The 21854-nt window shown below is 44.7% G+C and overlaps 1 protein-coding gene across 5 annotated transcripts in view; it reads left to right on the top strand.

The window, feature by feature from the left end:
- Positions 1–21424, top strand: part of znf236 (zinc finger protein 236) — a 92517-nt gene extending 71093 nt beyond the window's left edge. For all 5 annotated transcript variants that reach the window (XM_084088201.1, XM_084088200.1, XM_084088202.1 and 2 more), the window contains 7 exons: positions 1850–1981; positions 3879–4001; positions 5180–5364; positions 8306–8491; positions 12798–12927; positions 13982–14179; positions 20748–21424. In XM_084088201.1, coding sequence (XP_083944327.1) covers positions 1850–1981; positions 3879–4001; positions 5180–5364; positions 8306–8491; positions 12798–12927; positions 13982–14179; positions 20748–20914 — 1121 coding nt within the window. In that variant the 3' untranslated portion in view covers positions 20915–21424. The remainder of the gene's footprint in view (positions 1–1849; positions 1982–3878; positions 4002–5179; positions 5365–8305; positions 8492–12797; positions 12928–13981; positions 14180–20747) is intronic.
- Positions 21425–21854: the final 430 nt, after the last annotated feature.

Here is a 21854-nt window from a genome sequence, read left to right as displayed (position 1 = left end):
CCTCACACATCTCACACTCGTCCACCTCACACACCTCACACATCTCACACTCGTCCACCTCACACACCTCACACATCTCACACATCGCACATGTCCACCTCACACCTCACACATGTCCACCTCACACCTCACACATCTCACACTCGTCCACCTCACACACCTCACACATGTCCACCTCACACACCTCACACATGTCCACCTCACACATCTCACACTCGTCCACCTCACACACCTCACACATCGCACATGTCCACCTCACATCTGTAAACAAATGGCTGAAGTACTTATTGACTGCATTACAGTTCCATATAACTGTTAATTAGATTAATTAGTTAAGCTGGGGGATTAAATATATGTGAAGTGGATGGTCTGAGTCGTAGCGTCAATGTAGAGACACTATCCGATAAATTAGGGGTAGGGATACCAATCATTTTACTTGCTAAATAAGTTATCTTTAAGAAGTTGTTGTTGTTGTTAGCATATGAAAAAAAACAAATGATTATTAGTAATGAATCATTGTATTCAGGTCATTTTTAAAGAGATTAATTGAGAATAATAGACATTACATGCACTCAAAAGTACAGTAAAATAAAAATAAAAATCTTTTTATTTAATTATTCATGGTTCGTACAAGGTGTCTTAATTACTTGAAGAACTTGAATTAGACTTTTGGAAATTTAAGTCCTGGCTTTTTTTATGAGGGAGTGCTTGAAAAGTGCTTGAATTATTGAAAGGCAATATATGGGAAATGTATTTTTAATTGTATTGATAAAACATTTTTACTCAAAATTAATACTGCAGTCCGTCTGATATAGATATAGATATAGATATAGATATAGATATAGAGGCATTTCGCATGGCTGGGAGTGTGATATTGCTCATATAAATATCCAAGTATATGATACAGCTTTAATTCTTCAGCTCAATCATGTATTCATGTGGGGAAAATCGCTTTGAAAAAGAAAAGTGATATCTTTGTCATCGTGTCCTCTCAGTGGTTAAAGTTACCGCAGTCATTGCATCTGCTGCACTTTATTTGTACCATTTTGTTTTATTAGCTTATTTTATTTATGTATTTACATTTTTTAGAATTTAAAAGATAATAAAGAAAGATATTGTTTGATTAATGAGATCTCTGATCGTAGTCCTTGAAAAAAAACAAAAAAGTAGTGCATGAAAAGTCCTTGAAAGTCCTGCAGTTTGATTTTACAGAATCTGTACGAACCCTTATGATGAAATGTGTTTCGTTAGTTAGTTATGATGAACTTAATCATGTTAAATTGAGCTGAACTTTAACAATGATGTCACAATTCAAATAATCTTATCGGTCCTACAAACATTTTTGTCTTTTAATGTTGGAAAGGAATGTTATCTGGGCATGTGTTTGTGTGTTTCACCCCTGGAGTGTTTATCTTGCTGCACGCTGAGCTCGTTTACACTGACCCAGATGAGCTCGAGTCTTCTCCTCGCGTATGATGAGCACATCACCTCAAACTCACGTGGCAAACGCAGGCTTTCTGATTGGCTGATTCATTTCTCAGTATCACAAGCCAATCTGGCAGATGACAGGTTCAAAACATCATGAATTAAAAGATTAAAAAATGTATATGCCGTATGGAAGAGCTTACACTGATATTCTTTGGTTATTTTGGGGTGTTAAAACACCAGCCTGAGAGATAACTGGTGATGAATGTTAAATATTAGTTGTCAAATCAGAGCCATTTTATTATGCTTTGAGTTGTTTATGCAGTGTTGAACATAACTTCTGTCTGATGTTGATGTGTGTGTGTGCGTGCGTGCGTGCATGCGTGCGTGTGTCTGTGTGTGTGTGTGTGTGTGTGTGTGTCAGGTTCTCAAGTGTCCAGCAGCAGAGCTCCAGAAATCACTCTGACCATCAACAACTCCAGTCTGACTCAAGCGTTACAGACCAGTTCATCATCCACTGGCACCAGCACATCTGAGATCACACTCACTATAGCAGGTGAACACACACACACACACACACACTGCTGCCACCAGCACATCTGAGATCACACTCACTATAGCAGGTGAACACACACACACTGCTGCCACACCACATACACACACACACACACACACACACACTGCTGCCACACCACATACACACACACACACACACCGCTGCCACCAGCACATCTGAGATCACACTCACTATAGCAGGTGAACACACACACACACACACACACACACACACTGCTGCCACCAGCACATCTGAGATCACACTCACTATAGCAGGTGAACACACACACACACACACACACACACACACACACTGCTGCCACCAGCACATCTGAGATCACACTCACTATAGCAGGTGAACACACACACACACACACACACTGCTGCCACCAGCACATCTGAGATCACACTCACTATAGCAGGTGAACACACACACACACACACACACTGCTGCCACCAGCACATCTGAGATCACACTCACTATAGCAGGTGAACACACACACACACACACACACTGCTGCCACCAGCACATCTGAGATCACACTCACTATAGCAGGTGAACACACACACACACACACACACACACACTGCTGCCACCAGCACATCTGAGATCACACTCACTATAGCAGGTGAACACACACACACACACACACACACACACACACACTGCTGCCACCAGCACATCTGAGATCACACTCACTATAGCAGGTGAACACACACACACACACACACACTGCTGCCACCAGCACATCTGAGATCACACTCACTATAGCAGGTGAACACACACACACTGCTGCCACACCACATACACACACACACACACACACACACACACACACACACTGCTGCCACACCACATACACACACACACACACACCGCTGCCACCAGCACATCTGAGATCACACTCACTATAGCAGGTGAACACACACACACACACACACACACCGCTGCCACCAGCACATCTGAGATCACACTCACTATAGCAGGTGAACACACACACACACACACACACCGCTGCCACAAGCACATCTGAGATCACACTCACTATAGCAGGTGAACACACACACACACACACACACACACACACATCTGAGATCACACTCACTATAGCAGGTGAACACACACACACTGCTGCCACACCACATACACACACACACACACACACACACACACACACACTGCTGCCACACCACATACACACACACACACACACCGCTGCCACCAGCACATCTGAGATCACACTCACTATAGCAGGTGAACATACACACACACACACACACCGCTGCCACCAGCACATCTGAGATCACACTCACTATAGCAGGTGAACATACACACACACACACACACCGCTGCCACCAGCACATCTGAGATCACACTCACTATAGCAGGTGAACACACACACACACACATCTGAGATCACACTCACTATAGCAGGTGAACACACACACACACACATCTGAGATCACACTCACTATAGCAGGTGAACACACACATTTATTCCCACTAATAAACACGTTAGTCACTTTATTTCCACTTCTCAAATATTTTCTTAGTTTTATTTAAGTATTCTTCTCTCTGAGCTGATAATCGATGGGAAAATGGAGAAGAATGAGTTTGTATTCCCAATATATATTCCGATATATATTGATGCATTTTTTTTTTGTATTGCGATTATATTGTGACACGATATATTGTTGCACCCCTAATATTAACGTTCATGAAATAATTGGCATTCAAATGTAAACAGTAAAGATCAAACAACACCAGATCTGACACACATTTGACTCTCATCACAAGTTTCTCTTGTGTTTAGGAATAGCTGTGCTGATCTGTGTGTGTGTGTGTGTGTGTGTGTGTGTGTGTGTGTGTGTGTGTGTGTGTGTGTGTGTGTGTGTAGGTCAGGATCTGCTGCCCCATCACTGCCCCTCCTCGACCGCGAGCATCAGCCCTGGGCTCAGACTGGCTCAGATCAGCAGTGATCAGCTCCTTCCTCAGAGTCCTCCTCCCTCGGCCCTCTCCGGTGAGACACACACACTGACGTACTACAGCTAATCACGCACAACAGGCCTGGCCAACTCACTCACTGCTCGGACTGAGAAGAGAAGTGCTGGGACTGCACTTTGATAAAGCATTAATAAGCATCCATTATAAAGCATTTTGGATCAGTAATATTTTTAATGTTTTTAAAAGAAGTCTCTTCTGCTCACCAAGGCTGCATTTATTTGATTAAAAATACAACAACAAAAAACAGTAATATTGTTAAATTCTATGACAATTTAAAATAACTGTTTTCTATTTTAATATATTTTAAAGTGTAATTTATTCCTGTGATCAAAGCTGATGTTCAGCATCATTACTCCAGTCTTCAGTGTCACATGATCCTTCAGAAATCACTCTAATATGAGGATTTGATGCTCAAGAAACATTTATGATTATTATCAGTGTTGAAAACAGTTATATACATTTTTATTTCAGGATTCTTTGATGAATAGAGTTCAAAAGAACAGCATTTATCTGAAATAGAATCTTTTGTGACATTATAAATGTCTTTACTGTAACTTTTGATCAATTTAACTCATCCTTGATGAATAAAAGTATATATTTATTTTATTTCTTTCCCTCAAAAAATAAAATAAAAATTCTTACTTCAAACTTTTGAACGGTAGTGTTTAATGTTACAAAAGCTTTCCATTTCAGATAAATGCTGTTCTTTTGGACCTTCTATTCATCAAAGAATCCTGAAATAAAAATGTATATAACTGTTTTCAACACTGATAATAATCATAAATGTTTCTTGAGCATCAAATCATCATATTAGAGTGATTTCTGAAGGATCATGTGACACTGAAGACTGGAGTAATGATGCTGAACATCAGCTTTGATCACAGGAATAAATTACACTTTACTGTATTACTGTTTTTTGTACTTTTAATAAATACAGCCTTGGTGAGCAGAAGAGACTTCTTTTAAAAACTTTAAAAATCTTACCGATTTAAAACTTTTGACTGGTAGCGTATGAACGAAGCGTCTCAGCCAATCAGCTCTGTTCTTCTCAGTCCGGCAGAGAGTGAGTTCGACAGCCCTGTTGTACGTGATTAGCGTGTGTATTTACATCTCTGTGAGGGTAACAGAAGCACAGGGCGATAGAGTTGCGATAGACGGATGTTTACTCAGTAAGTGTGTGTATTCTCCCATCAGTCAGTGCTCTGGCTCCCAGCACCTCCCTGTCCTCGCAGAGCCTGGTGATGTCATCGGGGGGCGTGGCCAGCGACGGCAGCGTGACTCTGATGTCATCAGGGGGCGTGGCCAGCGACGGCAGCGTGACTCTGACTCTGTCCGACACACAGATCCTGGATACGGTCTCGCTCAACCTCAGCACACAGGTGAATAATGCTGTCAGCTGATACACAGCCTCTTCGAATTTAATGCTGATAGATAAATAGAAGATTTGTGATTTTTGGCAACATGATGGTTTTATTAAAGAGGACCTACTATGCTCTTCTACGCCAGTCGTGATGTTGTGTTGGGTCTCTTGTAGAAGAGGTTCCCTTTGGACAGCGGTGACTCCAACACTGCGTCAGCTATGACGGGAACTCCTCCCTTCTCCACTTTTGTGGAAATCTTATAGGCCAACGCCGGCTTGGAACAGCTGACCAATAGTCGAGAAGTATCAAATACTGACAGGCTCGTGGGCAGAATATAATGCATTGGCGCAACAATTACATCAGAATCTCTTTATTCACGCTGTCATCGTTGAAGTTGCACCTGAGGACGAGTTACCTTTTCTTCCTCGCATCGGATGGATACCCCATCGACCCGCCCGACACCTACGAGTTCTCGCCGACCTGTCGGTGCGCACTTGAGAACCAGGAGGGTTTTTGCTCATGCTATTACGGGGTCGAGGCCCACCCTCCCCCACCCAGAAGCGGCGGTGACGACGAGGCCTTTGCCGTCGCCACGTTCCACCGGTCCGGTTTCGTGGACGCGCTGGACTCGACGTGGAATGCTCCGGACGAGCCTACAAGAGCAAGAGTAAGTTGGAATCCTAGGCTCATCCAGTCGGGCCGCCGCTAGGCTGCTTCGAGGAGGAGGACTCCGTTCTTCCACGATGTCCAAAGCAATTTTTTAAGCGATAAAAGTCCCCAGTCCCACAAAAGTCCCACAAAAGATTGAGGTCTGCTCCTCAATCGGCGCGCGTTCACGCTGCCACACAGCCATCTTCTCCCACGTGTACGGGCGGAAGCCCACGGCTCTGTGTGCATGCCCTCCTCTGAGGAGACCGTTGCAGCGCACCTGTGCCCGTCCTTTCCTCCGGGGATAGAAATATTTCAACACAGGTATTCCCTTCAGTTCAGACGCAGGCACTCCGCTTCAGGCGTGGGTACGTCACTGACTTTGCCCCAAAATGCCCCGTTCTGAGACAGGAAGTTCACAGCCTGCTCACAAAAGGAGCGATAGAGCGTGTCAGGAGAGCGGTTTTAAAGCCGCTATTTCGGGGTGGAGGACTTCGTCTGATGCTGCAACTGGCTATTCTGATCTGACTACGTCTGTTCACAGTTGTTGCCGCTTCGGCTGTTGACGCTGTGCTTATGTACACGCTGATGTGTGATCACTGCTGTTGTGCTGCCCTGTATTATTCAGTGCAGCCTGATATTCTAGCAGATATGCAAATTCTGGTGTACTTGAGCTGAGCAGCTCATTGGTCTTGCCCTGCCTATCAGCTGTGAGCACTCAGCGCTATTGGCTGTTGTTCTACTCTGTGATTGGTGTAGCCTTAGCCCGGTTTCTTCGGCCTGATCTTCACCTCTGCACGGCGGGATTGATTTTGTTCCCACAGCCTCAAGCTGACGCGATACTGAATTGAAATGATTGCTTAATGGTGCCAGGACACTGATGTCGACCCAGTGATCCCCGTGTCGGATGTTTAGCGCGCTGGAAAATAATGTGTGTTTGCACCCACGCTGAAGGGGTTCGTTTCGTTCCCCGGTTAGGGGCTACTGATCGGAGGGCATGCTCTGGTGGCCAGATTCCTCAGGGGAGTGAGGAGATGATGTCCTTCAGTGCCGCTGTGGGATCTAGCTTGAGTTTTGAGGGCTCTCTCTACCACAGTTCCAGCCCTTGGTCTCGATTGCTGTTAAGGAGCTCTCCCTGAAAACGGCTCTGCTCCTTGCCCTTGCTTCAGCTAAGCGCATTGGGGACTTGCACGCGTTCTCATGGACGGTGATATTATCTGTTTCGGACCCGGAGACTGCAGTGTTATTCTCTTTTCGAGTGCTTTGGTGGATGTACAAAAGGAAAGACGTGAACTGTCTCAAAACAGAGACTTCCTCACTGGATTGTGGACGCTGTCTCGCTGGCTTATGTGTGCCAGGGGAAGGATTGTCCTCGTAACATCAGAGCTCATCGGCGAGGGCTGTTGCCTCTCCGTGGGCCTGGTGTAGAGGGATGTCTGTTCAGGATATATGCTTTGCTGCTGGCTGGTCTTCTCTGAACACCTTCACCAGATTTTACACGCTGAATGTGCCATCTGTGGCGTCTCAAGTTCTCCGGTGAGTTAATTTCCTCACTCGTGTATTGAGAACTGTTCTAGTGTTAACACAGCTGTTACCGCTTTGCTGTTGGCTCTGTGTTTTACTTCATGCGTTGAGTGCTCACTGTGTTGTGTCTGCCCTGGTTTCAGTGCAGCCTTCACTTTCACTGTGTTGAATATGCAGAGTTTGATGGGGTCGGAGCTGATGTTTTGGTGAAGATGTTCACTGGTCCAGTTCCTCTTATCAGATGCTAGCACTCCTAGCGGCGCAGCTATTGGCTGACTGTCTGTCTCTTCTCTGGCTGGCCCCGTTTTCTCCGGTTTTATCTTCACACACCTTCTGAAAAGCAAAGTGTGCTCTGATTGGTCAGTTGGAGCGGAGTGTTGTGATTGGTCAAGCACTGTGAGCGTGTTTGGTCACAAAGATAATAAAACATTTTATTTACCAAAAAACAGTAATAATGCATATCAAAATATAATAATCCAATCTGTAAAGCTGATTTGAAATGATGTGTGAAAAGCACTATACAAATAAACCTGAGATATCAGAGTATCTTTCATGGGTTATGCAAAGTGACCTGATGTCCACATTTCTCAATAATTGTTGTTTGTTTGTTGTGAGACAATCATGCATTACTTTATTAATCTAAGATGAGGAGTTGTGCTAAACCAGTGTTTCATCCGTGTGGTTCATACTGATTCTTCCAGGTGCTGCACTGGGTCTGATGTGGCTGTGTGTGATTTGTGCACACACACACTGGGTCTGATGTGGCTGTGTGTGATTTGTGACGCAGATGCTGGATCCGCAGCCGGAGGAGAAGGAGGCCGAACCGAAGCAGAAGCACCAGTGTTTCTACTGCAGCCAGACTCTGCTGACGGCCAACGCTCTCAGGAGACACTGCAGACAGGAGCACGGGAAGGAGCGCTGCCACGTGTGCCGAGTCTGCAGCAAAGCCTTCAAACGGGCCACACACCTCAAGGTATCACACACACACTCCTGCTCCACACACACCTCAAGGTATCACACACACACACCTGCTCCACACACACCTCAAGGTATCACACACACACACCTGCTCCACACACACCTCAAGGTATCACACACACACTCCTGCTCCACACACACCTGCTCCACACACACCTCAAGGTATCACACACACACTCCTGCTCCACACACTCCTGCTCCACACACACCTGCTCCACACACACCTCAAGGTATCACACACACACTCCTGCTCCACACACACCTCAAGGTATCACACACACACACCTGCTCCACACACACCTCAAGGTATCACACACACACTCCTGCTCCACACACACCTCAAGGTATCACACACACACTCCTGCTCCACACACACCTCAAGGTATCACACACACACACCTGCTCCACACACACCTCAAGGTATCACACACACACTCCTGCTCCACACACACCTCAAGGTATCACACACACACTCCTGCTCCACACACACCTGCTCCACACACACCTCAAGGTATCACACACACACACACACATACACCACACACACACACACTCTTACAGTGCTCCACACACACCTCATACACACTCTTACAGTGCTCCACACACACCTCAAGGTATCACACACACACACACACATACACCACACACCTGCTCCACACACACCTCAAGGTATCACACACACACACACACATACACCACACACACACTCTTACAGTGCTCCACACACACCTCATACACACTCTTACAGTGCTCCACACACACCTCAAGGTATCTCTATAATATATATAATATAAAATATAATGACACACCTCAAGTCATTGCTATGAATGACAGTATCATCTAGATATGCAGCGGGCGGCCAGAGAACTGGGTCCATGAGGCGCTGAAAAGCGGCCGGTGCCCCGAACAACCCGAAAGGAAGCGTAATGAATTGGTGTAATCCAAACGGCGTTGTGAAGGCTGTCTTTTCTTTGGATTAGAGTGCGGATCAGGCTGAATTTTTCTGTCCAAGCCCGGCCTGCGTCCGACAGAGCAGTAACCGAACCCGACCCGACAGGCATAAAGATATTTATGTCCGAGCCCGACCCCAGACCGACAGTTAAAATCCCTTTTTTTTCTCATACTAATGACACATGTACATTTGTTTGTGTGGAAAGCCCGCTTTTATTAAGCAACTGTAGGAAGGAATTCGGAAATGTCAACAGGATGAGTGCAACAAGCGCACGGAGCAACAAGCGCACTTAACACAGGCGCGCATGCACGTGTTTCGTTGTCACGGATACATAAACAAATTTCCGCACACAGGAAGACAGATGTTATGGTAATATTTTACATGTATTTTAATCACAAAAACAAACGTTTGCATCAAGTGAAAGCATCAGGCACATTGGCTACCTACATAATAAGCTGTTTTAAATTTAAAATGTTCAATGCCTTATCGCGCTGATGTGACCGAGCCCGACCCGAACCCGGGCATAATTTCTAAATATCTGTCCGAACCCGGCCCGGCCCGTTGGGCTCGGGTATCCATCCTCTACTTTGGATGGAGATGATAAGCGGATCTGCCAATACCCTTTCGCTAAATCCAGTGACGAATAAAAGCGAGCGGTGCCCAGCCGATCAAGCAGTTCGCAGTAATCCACACAGAGACGAACAGAGCCGTCGGTTTTAGATACTTAAGCTATCGGGCTCGCCCAGCCACTGTTGGATTCTTCTATTACTACCAACTCGAGCATCGCCTCTAATTCAGTCTGAACCACTTTCTTTCTGTGTTCAGGTTATGGTCAGCTGCGTCTCAATATGGTGCTGAATGAGATTTGCTGTGCCGGGTAGGGGGCGAGAACACGTCGGCAAATCCTGCAACCTGGCTACATCAGTGATCTGGAGGGCGAGAGATGATCTCCCCCCGGGGCCAGAGCGAGTGATTGAGTTTTGGTGCCCGAGATCTTCTTCTGCACTGATTACCGTCGCCAGCATCACTGATTCCGCCTCGCTCCATTTTTTAAAGAAGGTTGAGGTGGTAAATTGTACGTGCCTCGCTCCTATCCGTTCGAACTACCTCATAATTGAGATCCCCAACGTGTGACCTGAAAGGGTCCTTGTAATTTGGAACTCGATGTAGGGAGTAATACAAGGGCTTTATCTCCCGGTGTATAAATTCTCTCAGTTTTGTTCCCCTGTTGTACAGCTGGGTCTGTCTGTCCTGAGCCTGTAACAAATTCTCCATCGAGAGCCGCCCCTAAGTGTGGAGTTTTGTTCTCAGGTCCAGAACATACTGAATTTTGTTTCGACTTTCTGAAGGTCCTTCCTCCCAAGTTTCCTTAAGAACGTCTAAAACCCTCGGGCTGACGTGCAAAAAGAAGCTCGAAGGGGGGAAACCCCGTGGAGGCTTGCGGGAGCTCGCGCATAGCGAACAAGAGGGGTTCCAACCATTTATCCCAATCTATGCCATCTTCGCCTTGGTCACAAGACACAGGTGTTTGTCATCTGCACCTGACCTACTTACTCACGCCTGTCTCCCGACTCGCTCTCCCGTCACAGACCTCGCCGAACCACGCCCCCCTCGCCACAACACCTTACTGTGCCTCCGAAACCTCAGTGCCCGTGGCCTTGCTGCAGGTCTTCTGCGGTCACTCGAGCGCTTCTCTGAACCTGCCTTCTCAGAAATCTGGTTGCATCTGTTTGAAGCTTCCTTTTTCTGCCCCGTCCAGGTGTAACTTTAACTTGCAAACTATGCGTCCACCGGTGTCTCTAGGAGCATTTCTGTATCCTGTTCCTTGTTTGTGAAGGGCTATCTCGTGAAGGATATATTCTCTTAACTTTTTGGACCATTCTTTTGACTTAGCCATATTTCTAACATGCAGTCAAACGTGACTCTCAACAAACCTCGCCAGTTCAGATATTTAATGTGTTCTAGCTCAAGCACACCTGATGCAACTAATGAAGCCCTTGATTAGTGAGGCAACGCCTGTTCTGCAGATCTGTGCTGTTGGGAGGGATTATATTCAGGGGGTTGAATACTTGTGAGACTGCAGAAGTCATTAAAAGTTGCATTTTCAATTGAATTTGGGGAAATCACTTGAAACATTTGGTGTGTTGAGTTATTTTAATTACTTTTGTTTGATTTGTTCATTGCAAACAGCTGAAAGTCTGTAAATTTTGAGTAAACCTGATTTTTAAATGGGGGTTGAATTATTTTGATTAAAACTGTATATTAAAATTAATATTTAATGTTTTTCTGGAATTTTAGCTTAAAATTAAATTAAAGTTTTTTGTTTGTTTTTTTTTACAATCTTTGTCTTTTTATTTATTTAATCAAAACACAGTATTCACTCAGCTATAGCAGCTTCCACTCTCCTGGGAAGGCTTTCCGCTAGATTCCCGTGTGTCTGGTTCACGATCTCTGTTCCAGCTCGTCTCAGCGGTGATGGATGCCGGTGGGAGTTTAAACTCTTCCTCTACTGAATCAGCAGAGCGTGCTCAGCACTCGTGACCGGTTCACTGTGGCTTTACATGATCTTCTGCTTCATGTCTGAGTTGCTGCTGTTTTTAAACGCTTCCCCTTTCCAATAATACCACTTGACTGAGGAAAATCTAGCAGGGATCAAATGCCATGAACTGACTTGCTGCAATGGTGCCCTGCTATCCCTGACCACACTGAGTTCACTGAGCTCCAGAAGAACCACACATTTATTTCACTAATGTTTGTGAATGCAGACTGCAAGAGTAAAGGCTTGATTTACACACCTGAATTCAGTAATTAAGAAGAGTGTCCCAATGCTTTTGTCCACATAGTGTATATCCAGATGCATAACTTTACACTGTAGGCATCTCCTGGCTATTATGGTCACAGCGTGATTTTAAAGTCATGTTATTTTTCTTTCTCTCACCAGATGGCAGCAATCTGTCACTATTCACTATTACTTTTTCAAATTCAACAGTCAAAAAACATGTTTTATATATAAATTATATTTAATTCTACCCAATTATACAGAAATCATAGCAGCACAATGTGTGAATAAATAAATAATGGCTGCTAAACAATTACTTTTTCCCATGTAAAAATATTAATGTTCACACTTCAAAATGTCCTCTATTAAAATCTCTTATTTTACAGCTCATATTGACACTCCATGACCAAATGTTCCTCTAAATCCTTAATTCATATCATATTCCCTTTATAAGTACAGCACATTACTGTTTCCCATTTGTTTTTTACAAACTGAGACTAAATTTTGTTCTCTGTTAATCGATCCTCTGGGTCTTTGTTACTGTAATGAACTGTTGAATGTGTCTTTCAGGAGCACGAGTATGTCCATAAGAAGGGACCTAAAGTCAGCGCTCAGAAACCCAAGGTCTTCAAATGCGGCAACTGTGACAAAGCCTTCGCCAAGCCCAGTCAGTTAGAGAGACACAACCGCACACACACAGGTAACGCTCTGCTCTCTCTGCCGTCCTGTCCCTCTCCTGCAGGACCGTCATGTGATCACAGTCTCAAACGGATTAATTAAACCTTTATGGTATGCATTATGTTCTAACCATGAAATATTTTTTCAAATCAGTTTTTATTACATGAAATAGCTTCAATCATTCAAATGCAAAAAGATTTTTTGAAAAAAGGGAATTGTTAGGGAAATTATAGTTTTTCTATAAAATTGTGATTTTCTTTTCTACTTAACTGCACATTTCCTTTAGAAATTGATAGATTTATATACTTGGAACTCATGCAAACCAAAAATAAATAGATCCCTATCATTTAATCCCTATCATTTAATCCCTATCGTTTAATCCCTATCGTTTGGCTAACTCATACTCACCCTCATCCCATGGAAGAGCTAACTCTGCACTATTGCCCTCTCTGTAAAATATTGCCGTATTCATTTTCTGAAAAGAAGAAATCAATTTGTTATTTATACATAAATACAACTATACTACAATAAACACTTCAAATAAATAAATAACTGCAATCATATTGTTGATGCCACTACCTATAAATAAATCCCAATGGGGAAATACATTACTGCAGTTCCACTGTGGTGCAGCGTTGCCTTATGGAAACATTTTATTAATTTACAGTAAAACTATGTTAGACACAGTTGATTTGTGAGTAAAAATATCTAGTTTACTTATCAAAGATGCTGTAAAAACAATCCCCTTTGAGAAAGATGTTTAGAAATGAGGTTATTAGAGCAATTTCTGGAGCACTTCAACAGGTGTCCTTAATGAGGGAGATAGAGTGTTCTGGAGGGACATTCAGATGTCATGTGACTTAAAAACAGCACATCATTGGCTGCTTTCAGGCCTGCCCTTTTAATTCCGTTAGTGCAATTTATTGTATTTTTTTCTGAATAACAAGGAAATGAGTATAAATTAATGACCATAAGTACCATAAAGGTCATAGACTTTGGCATTTTTGCAGTTGTGTAAGATATCGAGTGCAGTCAGGTGTTTGTGAAGGTTCACTGGCACGTGTTCTTGGTTTCAGGTGAGCGGCCCTTCAAGTGTCCTCTGTGTGATAAAGCCTTCAACCAGAAGAGCGCTCTGCAGGTGCACCGGGTCAAGCACACGGGAGAGAAGCCCTACAGGTGTGAGGTGTGCACCATCAGCTTCACCCAGAAGAGCAACATGAAGCTGCACATGAAGAGATCTCACGGCTACCTGCCGTCCTGCAGCAAGCTCACCGGTACGTGTGGAGCAGGTCATCAGGTCGTCAGGTCGTCAGGTCATCAGCCTGTGCTCAGGGTTCTTAAAGAGACAGTTCACCCAAAGATGAAGAGTCTCTCATCATTTACTCACACTCATGCTGTTACTAACCTGTATGAGTGCTGAACACAGAAGAAGATATCTAGAAGAATGTTGGTAATCAAGCATTTAACAGTAGCCATCATGACAACAGTAAATCATGACAATTTCCATGTTTGGGTGCACTGTCCCTTTAAGATCATGAGAAGCTGGTGGTTTGTGCACATATAGATCGGTGAATGAGAAGAGTAACTCAATTGACCCTTATTTTTCAATTTGTGAAAATGACAAAGCATGTTGAATTATATTTTTCAAACTGGGTAGACGGGGGGGATGCTGACTTCAGGCTCTTTCTGCCGCATGTCAGAGACAGACACATGAAACAGGGTTAAACTTGTGTCTGCCTAAAACTGAATAAATGTGGTAAAGTCCCTGGAGCTGTCACTGTAAAGTCACACTTTACTCAGATCAACTGATGTAACCTCGGCTCCCTGAAGAGTTGCGTGGACTCGTTGCGTGCGCTCCCACTCGTGCTGCGTGGACTGATGCTGAGGGAACGCGTGGCGTAATGACGTCTTGAAGCCCGTGTGGACTCAGTCCAGTGGTGTGGCGGACATCAGAGGCGAGTGACGTCACGAACCAGGACACATGAGGCCTGCCCAAAACAGAGCCGCGCTAGCCTCATAAAGTCTGAAGTAAGCCGCTGACAGGCACGTGGGAGATATGGCTCTTCAGGGAACCGAGGCCACAGTCGTCTATACCAGGGGTCGGCAACAGGCTGCCCGCGGGCCAAAGCCAGCACTAATATCTGGCCCGCACCTCAGATTACTCTAAAGCGGCTGGTTCTGAAATAGATCCTTCATGACAGCAACAGCTACTCACAAAAACTTTGTCTGTAGTGATTTTGCCTTCAAAATTAAAGTACGAGAACGTTTTGCAGCAATGTTTTATTTTTAAGATGAATTGAGAGCTTTTAATTTTAAAAGCAAATAATTATTGCAATAAGTTAGGCTCCATTGTGTAATAAGCAAATTAAAATTATACACATTTATTATTCACAATATGGAAAGAGGAAATAAAATAGTTTGTTAAGAGCATGACTCCAACATGCCATTAATGGCTTATTCAAGTTATTTTTATCCATCCCGCATCTCCCACATGTGTGTATTAGCAAGGCGGTCTGTGTTGCAAGTTGGTGAATGAAGACACTGGCCAGGTTACGTGTCACTACTGCTAATATTAATTTATCCAGTGTAAACCCGGACACCGCCACACAAACGTGGCTTTCCAGTGTGAGATCACGAGGAGCAGACCCTGGTGTAGAGTCCAAGTTCAAAGAGGAGAACCTTACACACGTGTGCGGTGAGGTCCACCCTGCCGCACCACAGACATCTGGGAGAGCAACTCCTGACTAGGGTTGGGTATTGGCTGGGTTTTATCCGATACCAGTACCTACTCGGTATTTTTTAAACGGTTCCGGTGCTTAAACGGTTCTTGAACCGGTACTTAAGAAAACGAAACCGCACACACTTTATCAAAAAAATAATACCTGTGTGTGTGTGTGTGTGTGTGTGTGTGTCCAAACTGGACACAATATTAACTTAAATCTTTAAAGATTCTCTGATTTCTGATTAAATGAAAAATTGTGCCGTTTAATAGGCTACTGATGTAAAACACTTAGGCTAAGTTAAGATCAACATTTTGTCTTCACATATTATGACTTTTACTTTAAAGCAGAGAAATACCTGACACTGAGCAGAAATATTTAACACACACAGTATAGCCTCATATAAATATACTTGATATACTTCATACTTGATATGATACGTCTTGTATAAACAGACAGGCCTTGTATCTCATGCGCAGGCCTACAAAGATCACCTCTTGCAATATAATAACACCATTTCTGCTGCTAGAACATCTTACTATTCGAACATTATAAACTCTGGAAATAACAATTCTAAGCTCCTGTTTTCAACAGTAAACCGGCTCCTTAAGCCACCTGAAAATGTATTCTCTGACCCCTCAACGGAACTCTGCAACAAGTTTCTAAACTTTTTTCATTAAAAAATTCAAGAAATACATCACCATCTGCTTAATATTCCTAGCACTAATATTCCTAGCACTACAGTTCATAACCTGACCTACATAACTGCCCTGCAGGGCTCTGCTTTAACCATCTCCCTCTCAAACTTCACCTTGGCCTCAGAGAACCAGATCAAAGAACTTGTCAGCAAATCAAAAACATCTACTTCCCAATTAGACCCTCTGCCTACCAGTCTTCTTAAAGCATGCCTGCCTTCCACCGCTCCATTACTCACTACATTAGTAAATTCCTCCCTCTCCACAGGCATTGTACCGCCCGCTCTTAAGACTGCTGCTGTCACTCCGGTCCTCAAAAAGCCCAATGCTGATCCTGATGACTTGAACAACTACCGTCCCATCTCCAATCTTCCTTTTGTCTCCAAGATACTGGAGCGGGTCGTGGCACATCAACTACATCACCATCTCATCTACAATGATCTGTATGAACATTTCCAGTCTGGTTTCCGTGCTAAACATAGCACGGAAACAGCATTGGTAAAAATCACCAATGACCTACTCTGTGCTGCTGACTCTGGTCTATTGTCCATCCTGATCTTACTTGACTTGAGCGCTGCCTTTGACACCATCTCACATCCCCTCCTCATTGAACGTCTAGCCAGCATTGGTATCATGGGGGATGCACTCTCCTGGTTCTGTTCATACCTCACGGATCGTCAGCAGTTCGTACAACTCAAACACTATAAATCGACCTGTGCGTTTGTGACTCAGGGTGTCCCCCAGGGGTCAGTGTTGGGTCCACTCCTCTTCATTATATATCTGCTTCCCCTGGGCAAGATCATGAGACACCACAAAATTCATTTCCACTGCTATGCTGACGACACCCAGCTTTATATTTCAACTAAACCTTCATCTCCCCTTCCACCCACCTCACTCAGCAACTTTCTTCAAGACATTCAAATCTGGATGAACACAAACTTTTTAAAACTGAATGCCAATAAGACAGAAGTCCTGCTCATCGGCTCCAAATCTACTCTCTCAAAACAGCAAAACCTCAATTTAACCATAGATGAGATCACAGTCCCTCTGTCAACGCAAGTCAAAAGCCTTGGTGTCATTCTGGACAGTTCCCTTTCATTCAAATCTCAGATTAAATCACTTACCCGGACTTCATTCTTTCACCTCCGAAATATCTCCAGGCTTAGACCCTCATTGACACAAGCCAGCACTGAAACCCTAATTCATGCCCTTGTCACGTCACGTCTGGATTATTGCAACTCCCTTCTCATCGGTCTCCCTTCTAAGCTGATAAATAGGCTTCAACTTATTCAGAACTCTGCCGCTCGAATCCTTACTGGTACCAGACCATCTGAACACATTACACCTATCCTTATCACTCTACACTGGTTCCCTGTGCACTTCCGTATTGATTTTAAGACCCTCGTCATCACCTACAAAGCACTTCATAATCTTGCACCCAGCTACATTTATGACCTCCTATCAGGATATGTTCCTACACGCTCCCTCCGCTCTTCCTCGACTGGCCTCCTTGTCACCCCCAAATTCCGCCTCTCCACCATGGGGGCCAGGGCCTTCAGTTGCGCTGCTCCAAGACTTTGGAATGCCCTCCCCTGCCACATTCGACAGGCAGACGCTGTCAATTCATTAAAAAAATTGTTAAAGACCTATCTCTTTAAGAAAGCTTTTAATCTTTAAAACTTTTTAGTTCTACATCGCCATAGTAACTCTTCTGACACTCTTTTATAGTGCTTTCTTCTGGCCTTCTTAGCACTTTTCTGATTTGTCTTATTTGTAACATGTATTAGCCTACTATGAATTTAAATATTTTTTTATTTCTTTCCTTCTTTTATGTCCTCCGAAACATGTAAGATGTCCTTGGGTATTTAGAAAGGCATCGGCCAAATAAAATGTATTATTATTATTATTATTAAGATTTGCAGTTGGCATTAAAATACTAGACTTACCATGTCCACCACGACACTGGCAGCTGAACTTGAACTTGTCAAGCGTGTCAGAGGTTTTGGGTTCTAATCCGCATTCGTACAGTTTTTCTTTTTTTTTTTTTTTTTCAAAACCGATTGTTCATCAGTGGTTGTATATCAAAGCAGGGACACGTTTGTGTGCATTATATTTTGTGATTTCACAGGAACGAATTGAGAGTATCCGCAACGGATTCAAGTGCGCGTCCGAGTGAAGACAGTGCGGCGTGTGCGCGAGCCGAGAAAACACTGTATCCGCGCCACTGATCCCAGCGCCAACGAGCACTTTGATCACTTGATTTAAAAAACACATTTCAATGCTAGATCGTCTCTTATTAACAAACGAACAAAATGAATGCTCTGCTGGTTAACTGGAGATGTTTTATTAAAGGAACATTCGTGCTGCGAGATGTTTTATAGGGGGCAGTAAAAAAAAGTCAGGCACCGAAATCAGGCACCGAAAGTTTCGTTCTTATTCGGTCTCGTTACTACCGTTTACGTCGGAACCGGTTCCCTATTGGAACCGGGTTTCGGTACCCAACCCTACTCCTGACATAAGGGCCTTGAGGCCGCCAGACTCCTAGTAGAATGGGAACGGACAGCCATAGGTGAAGCCGTCCGACCGACTCATGAGCCAGTGAAAAGCCCCTCATAAGCTCAACAAAGCATGAGACTGAGCTGGTGAATCCTCAGTATCTCCTGCTCCAACACTGACAACATCTGCTTCCTCAGGACTAGACAGCTGCAGTGTGCCTCAGTCCGGGCGGAAGTACCCGCAGCGCGTGCTCCAAACCCTGAGAGAAGCTCTGGGTCCATCAGGTGAGGGCAGAGATGAGGCTGGGCCGTCTCTAACCCTGCTGATAGGTCCATCTGCGAACCCCACGACTGTGATCCTGACCCCTGACCCTGGGGAGTGTGATCCTGACCCCTGACCCCTGACCCTGGGGAGTGTGATCCTGACCCCTGACCCTGGGGATCCCATGACCCTGGGGAGTGTGATCCTGACCCCTGACCCTGGGGAGTGTGATCCTGACCCCTGACCCTGGGGATCCCATGACCCTGGGGAGTGTGACCCTGACCCCTGACCCTGGGGAGTGTGATCCTGACCCCTGACCCTGGGGATCCCATGACCCTGGGGAGTGTGACCCTGACCCCTGACCCTGGGGAGTGTGATCCTGACCCCTGACTCTGGGGAGTGTGATCCTGACCCCTGACCCTGGGGATCCCATGACCCTGGGGAGTGTGATCCTGACCCCTGACTCTGGGGAGTGTGATCCTGACCCCTGACCCTGGGGATCCCATGACCCTGGGGAGTGTGATCCTGACCCCTGACCCTGGGGAGTGTGACCCTGACCCCTGACCCTGGGGATCCCATGACCCTGGGGAGTGTGATCCTGACCCCTGACCCTGGGGAGTGTGACCCTGACCCCTGACCCTGGGGATCCCATGACCCTGGGGAGCGCGAGCCTGCGCATCCTCACGACAGAACGCCAGGCGGGATCAGAGCGTCGGCACTGGAAGCACATCACAGTGTCCACAGCCAGCGCCCTCCAGCTCCTCACCCAAACAAGCAACACGAAGGTTGTGTGTGTCCACCCGGTAAATAACACGGGCAGGGGTGCACACACACTCTGAACTGCTGCTTGCTTGCCATAACTTTATATATATATATATAAAGACAGAACAACAAACAGACACAGAGCGCTTGCTAAGACACAGGAGCTAGCGCGGCTCTGTTTTGGGCAGCTGTATAGTGTCCTGTTCATGACGTCACCCGCCGCTGACGACCCGCCACACCACTGGACTGAGTCCACACGGGCTTCAAGACGTCATTACGCCATGCGTCCCCTCAGCGTCAGTCCACGCAGCACGAGTGCCCTCTTCAGGGAACCTGCCGTATGAGTGTGAACACACAGGTAAAGGTGATTGCAGGTGTTGCTGCTGAGGGACATCACAGCACAGACGCTAATATTACATGTGTTTCTTCTTAAAACGTTAGCAGTTAAAATTATAGACAAAACCAATAAGGCAAATGCTGTTTGCACACTGAAAATAATTGTCACCTATTGATACTATTGATATTTATGATATGATTATATTTATTAAAATCAAAAATGGATGCTGCTTTATTAGGAAACACCTTATTTCCACTATTAAACACCCGACAAACATTCGTTTTTACTTCTTGAATCTTTTCTTCATTTTTAACTAAAGTAAAGTTCTCTCTGAGCTGATGATGGAGGGGAAGAGGGAGAAGAGTGAGTTTAGAGTGTCTAAAGCTGACGTCACTCGTCTCTCTCCACACACTGATCCTGTTACCAGACAGGTTTCTTCTGTCTGTCAATCAAACACTGGTGGGCGGAGCTAGTGACCACACGCCGGCTGATCTGCACTGGGTGTGAATGCTCAGAGATGTACCCGTGAGTAATATCAGCAACTGTGAACTCTTGTGTCATTCCCTGACAGTGAAGCCGCAGGAGGTGGAGGTGGTGCTGGAACACGACTCTGAGTCGGACTCGCCGCCGGTGCCGTTACAGGAGGGCAAACACCCGGAGTCGGCTCTGGATCTGGAGGAGAGTGTGCAGGAGTCTTCAGAGGGCTGGCAGTGCCCCATCCCGACAGTCTTCCCATGAGCCTCTGCTTCACCCGGCCGACAGTCTTCCCATGAGCCTCTGCTTCACCAGACCGACAGTCTTCCCATGAGCCTCTGCTTCCCCTGACATCAGCAGCGCCGATCATGGGACTCACAGTGGGACTTACAGTGATGCGAATCATGTGTTTATGTGGATGTTCATGATTGTACACACTCCATGCTGCATCTGAACACTCAGACTCGAGGACTGAACTCAATGAAGTGGTTGCAAGTTTCATTTTTTTACAGTTTTTTTAATTATTGTTTTACGTTAGAGCCATATGTGTCACGACTAAAGTAAAGATTGTAATTGTGTATTTGAAAGGATCTAGTTTCAAGTTTTGATTTGTATCCTCATGTGTGGTCAAACTAAAGCAGTACGTTCTAGATACTAAAGTCCCACAATCCCTGATATATCACATGATCAGTTTAATGCGATCCAATTTTGGCAAACGTTTTTGTAATATGCACAAATATTTAAGAATAAATTTAGGGTTTTTTTTTTTTCAAATGTTTATCAGTTTTCTATTTTTGTTTTTCTGCAACTTTGTTCTAATCTGTTTTTATGAATTTATGGGTTTTATTTATGGATTAAGTGTGACCGCATTAGTTTGACTAAACTATAATGAATGCTGAAAACACTGAATACACACTCAAAAACGTATCAAAATCCACAGTATATGATCCAAAAATATATGAGAATTTCCCACGTTGAGTGACTGAAGATCACTATAACTCCTGCGTTATCTGCGGCCAACAACTAATACCATAGTGTTCAGTGCGATATATCTAGCACACTATATCTAGCACACTATATCTAGCACACTATATCTAGCACACTATATCTAGCACACTATATCTAGCACACGCTGGTGTTTGTTGTTGATTTAGTGAAGCCGGCTTAACATTAACACAAAAGTGAAGGCTTTATAATCTGCTTC

Source organism: Abramis brama (assembly GCF_963993115.1).
Source record: "Abramis brama genome assembly, chromosome: 17".
Classification (NCBI taxonomy): domain Eukaryota; kingdom Metazoa; phylum Chordata; class Actinopteri; order Cypriniformes; family Leuciscidae; genus Abramis; species Abramis brama.
This window is presented reverse-complemented; position numbering and strand designations above follow the sequence as displayed.